This window comes from Clupea harengus, chromosome 21, assembly GCF_900700415.2.
Source record: "Clupea harengus chromosome 21, Ch_v2.0.2, whole genome shotgun sequence".
NCBI lineage: Eukaryota > Metazoa > Chordata > Actinopteri > Clupeiformes > Clupeidae > Clupea > Clupea harengus.
In genome coordinates, this window is record NC_045172.1 from 19,330,000 (window position 1) to 19,334,999 (window position 5,000).

The window sequence follows — 5,000 nt, forward strand, 5'->3', positions numbered from 1 at the left end:
GTCAGTGTTAGCATATGGTAATGATATATAATCCTATGGAAAGTGTATTTTAATGAGACACTAACTGGCAGTCCTGGTTCTCCAAGGCCTTGTGGGCCAGGAGGGCCTTGTAATCCTTGGGTGCCAATATATCCCTGCAAAAACAAACAAAACACACACACACACACACACACATTTAAAATGACACACACACACACATATATATATAGTTCCTTTGTAGAATATATTCAATATGCCTGTGTGTGTACTTGAAGGATCATTGAATGACCTTACCTTTGGGCCAGGTAGACCAACCCCCGGTAGACCCTGAATTCCAGGTGGGCCTGAAAGTCCCCTCTCTCCCTAAAACAGACAGACACACACACACACACACACACACACACACACACACACACACACACACACACACACACACACACACACACACACACACATATCATTTAAGGTACGGTAGTTAAACCTTTAATTGTCTGGTGCACAACAGTGGTTAAATAGCGCACAGTCTTAGAAGAAGTTTCCGCACACAGATTGCCACTACCATTACTGGTCATGTTTGGTCACCCTCAAAAAGCTGCCGTTCTGTCATGTAGCTTAAAGTCTCTGTCAAACAATTAAGCAACTAATCACAATATGCAAGGCAGTCTGAAATTAGATACTTCTAGACAGACACAGCTAGCTAAAAATATATTTTTTTTCCGCCTTGGGCCTTGTCTGAAGCAAGCATCCATGGTTAGTTTTGGATAAATACTCTTGGCAAGGGGAAGAAGAGCCATTGAAAAGTTTTCTGCAACTAATTTGATGTGGTTTGGCATCAGACTCAGATGTTTCTGAAGTTTCTATTTGAGGAACACAAACAACATTGCTTCACTTGTTCCACTGATCTGGTGTTCAGCTCTCTGTTCAAAATCAATGAATGAATGAATGAGCGAATGAATGAATGAATGAATGGATGAATGGATGAATGAATGAATTAATGGATGGATGGATGGATGGATTGATGGATGGATGGATGGATGGATGAATGAATGAATGGATGAATGTAACAGTAACTAGAAAGGTAATATCCCTCTTCTCCCACTGATCTGGCGTATAGCACTCAGTTCAAAATGAATGAATGAATGTAACAGTGACTAGAAAGGGCTCCAAAGACAAGAAGGGGAAAGCAAAGACTAAAGTATAAGATGGTAAGATACAGAACAAAGTGTGTCATGAAGATTAGTCAGAACAAGAGAATGGAGAGAAGGGAAAGAGAAGAAGAGTGGAAATGGAATGTAGGCAGGGATGGAGAGACAGAGAGAGAGAGAGAGAGAGAGAGAGAGAGAGAGAGAGAGAGAGAGAGAGAGAGTCCAGTCTCTTGTTCTTCTTCAGATGCAGATCAAACACACAGCGAACAGGAAAGAAACAGACCCAGATGGCACACTGACATCACCCCTCTGTCATCCCTCTGTTCCCCGTCTGTCTTCCATCCTGCCGCCCCCTTTCATTTGTTACATTTACCTCACTCTCTCCCTTAGACACCTTATACGCACACACACGCACACAAACACACACACACACACACACACAGACGCACACACACGCACACACACACACACACACACACACATGCACACACACACACACACACACATACACACAAGACATTCACATGCACACACATATACACCAGACCACACACACAGACACACACACACACACTTTCCATCTCTTTCCAGGTGGGACTTTTTCCAAAGGCCCTTCCTTCTCATCCCCACTGACTCATTCTTCTTGTATTCAAATGTTTTAATATGAACTATGAACTATCATTCAAAACGTATTCACACACACACACACACACACACACACACACACACACACAGAAACACACACACACAAATACCATCCACCTGGGTGCCGTGGGGTTGCCTATCACTGAAGTTCTACTGTTGTTGTTAGGTGGAAGGACAAGGCTGCTGCTCACATAAAAACTGACAGAGAGATCTCTTTTATATAGTATCATAAAAACAATAGAGCAATGTTTGATAAAGGAACACATTCATGAGCAAATGTCTGTAGGAGGAAAACATGTCTGAACTCCATCTGAAGGGCAGTCAGAACTCCTGCAGTGTACAGACAGCAACATGACAGGACTGAAAAAGTATCCACACACACAAAAAATTATCTCTCTCTCTCTCTCTTTCTCAAACACACACACACACACACACACACACACGCACGCACGCACGCGCACACACACACACACACACACACACACACACACACACACACACACACACACACACACACACACACACGCACACTCATACACACATGCACAAACACATGCCTTAGAACATTCCAGAAAAACAATTACAGTCTCGCTGGGAGCATCTGCACATGTTGGCAGGGGTCCCCAGGGGGTTGCCATCACTCTAGACAAGGATCAGACAAAGGCTGCCATGATAGCTGTGTAATGCTTTCAAAGTCTTTTTCTACCTATTTATTAAAATAAAGATATCTGGTAATAAAACGGTCCAAAACAAGCCTGAACTGACACTGATAGCTTATCTCCTTTTGTGTGTGTGTATGGGGAGGCCTGTGTGTGTGTGTGTGTGTGTGTGTGTGTGTGTGTGTGTGTGTGTGTGTGTGTGTGTGTGTGTGTGTGTGTGTGTGTGTGTGTGTGTGTGTGTGTGTGTGTATGGGGAGGCCTGTGTGTGTGTCTGTGTGTGTGTATGGGGAGGCCTGTGTGTGTGTGTGTGTGTGTGTGTGTGTGTGTGTGTGTGTGTGTGTGTGTGTGTGTGTGTGTGTGTGTGTGTGTGTGTGTGTCTGTGTCTGTGTATGTATGTGGTGTGTGTGTGTGTGTGATATAATGATATAAAACAGAAGTTCAGTTTCGAATACTAATTTAATATATGTGTGGATATGTGTGTGTGTGTGTGTGTGTGTATTTGTGTTTGTGTGTATACAGTATATTTATCTATATGTGTGTGTGTGTGTGTGTGTTTGTGTGTATACAGTGTATATATGTGTGTGTGTGGGTGTGTATCCGTGGCCATAGGTAAAGTATGTGACTGTGAGTAATGATGAACATGTGTAATTGAGTGTATGTGTGTGAGGCAGCATGTTGAAGGTCTGATGAGGATGTTTAGACAGAATGTCAGGAGGGTGAGCCTGTCACTGACACACGTAATTAACACTTCAGTGGATTTAACCCGTCCACACGCAATCAGCTTTTGCTTTCTGACAAGCATGACTGACAGATACAGTGTATGTGTGTGAGTGCATATCTGAATGTGGTTGTGTCCGCATGTGTCTATGTGTGTGTGTGTGTGTGTGTGTGTGTGTGTGTGTGTGTGTGTGTGTGTGTGTGTGTGTGTGTGTGTGTATGTGGTAATGTCCTATGTAATTGTGTCTGTGTCACTAAAAATCGCATATAAATACTGTTCTTTTCCTGTAACCTGCACAGGTGTTCTAAAGACACACTCACAATTGACAACCAACGCCAAACACAGCTCTCTACATCCCATAAAGCACTCGCACAGCTCTCTACATCCCATAAACCACTTGCACAGCAGGCCCGTACAGGTAGCATGTTCATGAGTTCATAAAAAAAGCCTCTTCTCCTCCTTTTATTAACTTCTCTCTTTTCTCGCGCTAAACCCATAAATCAAGTCAAACAATAGGCCTCAGCAGACCAGAAAACACACCACCTACACACACGCACACACACACACACACACACACACACACACACACACCACACACACACACACACACACACACACACACACACACACACACACACACACACACATACACACCACACACCACACACACACACCACACACACACACACATACACACCACACACACACACATAGACACACACACACACACCACACACACGCACACACACACACACACACACACACACACACACATACACACCACACACACACACACACATACACACACACACACACATACACACCACACACCACACACACACACACATAGACACACACACACAGCATACCAGAAAACACCCTCTAGCATCCCCTGCTTATAGATATTTGGATGTTTCATGAAAAGCACTTATCCAAAGCAGCCTGCAGTAGAGTGGTGTAGGAACACATCGCATCGAAGCATTAGTGGAATGCACTCGGGGGGGGGGGGGGGGGGGGGGGGTATCAGACTTACTTTGTTCCCTGGGGGGCCTTCAGAGCCAATATCACCGTGGGGGCCGGCCACACCCTGAGGAGAGAGAGAGGAGGAGAGGAAAGACAGCAGAGGAGGAGAGAAAAAAGGAAAACAATGTTTCACAGCTACCTTCATCAGTTTAAGGACCCTATTCCTAAACAACATTCAACACATCATGCAGATGTATGAGAAAGAGGGAGATAGGAGATAAAGAGTCAGGCGGTGTCTTTGGACACAGAGTACTGGGACATTGATTTAGCACTGATTTGCTCCCTTAGGGTCTGTCCAATGGTATCTGACTCATAAGACCGAGCGTGGCTAGTGTGATGCTGTGTAGACATACCTGTGGTCCTCTGCTTCCACGAGTACCAACCGGACCCTCAGGACCCTTAGAACGTGAGGAAGAGAGAAATAACCGACCGAGAGAGAGAAGAAAGATGTAGATTGACACAGGAGGAGAGTCGGAGAGAAGAGACAAAAACACACCATGAAATCAAAGAAAGTCAAGATGGTAACCAACTAGGGAATACATGTATTAGTATATAATAAAATAGTAATTAAATCTACAACTTCATTGTATAACATTTATTCTGTATTTCTATCTCTATCTGTATTTATCTAAAGCACAATTGTTTGAGACCCTAGAAATGAATAAAATTGGACTGAATTCAATTGAACTGAACAGATCAAATAAAGGGATGTAGCTACTCACTCTGTCTCCTTTCAATCCCGGCGTCCCACACTCTCCTCTCTCGCCCTTTGCAAAGATCACAAACAAGTTCATGAACATCTTTGTAAACAAGTGAATAAACAAAGGTGAC

The 5,000-nt window shown here is 43.8% G+C and overlaps 1 protein-coding gene across 1 annotated transcript in view; it reads right to left on the bottom strand.

Annotated features, from left to right (window-relative positions):
• LOC105911941 (collagen alpha-1(XXVIII) chain-like) overlaps window positions 1-5,000 on the bottom strand; it is a 38,146-nt gene that overhangs the window by 18,880 nt on the left and 14,266 nt on the right. Inside the window, exons 9-13 of the mRNA XM_031558887.2 lie at window positions 4,892-4,936; window positions 4,523-4,567; window positions 4,180-4,233; window positions 274-342; window positions 66-134 (exon numbers count right to left, since the gene is read on the bottom strand). Of these exons, the coding sequence (XP_031414747.1) occupies window positions 66-134; window positions 274-342; window positions 4,180-4,233; window positions 4,523-4,567; window positions 4,892-4,936 (282 nt within the window). The remainder of the gene's footprint in view (window positions 1-65; window positions 135-273; window positions 343-4,179; window positions 4,234-4,522; window positions 4,568-4,891; window positions 4,937-5,000) is intronic.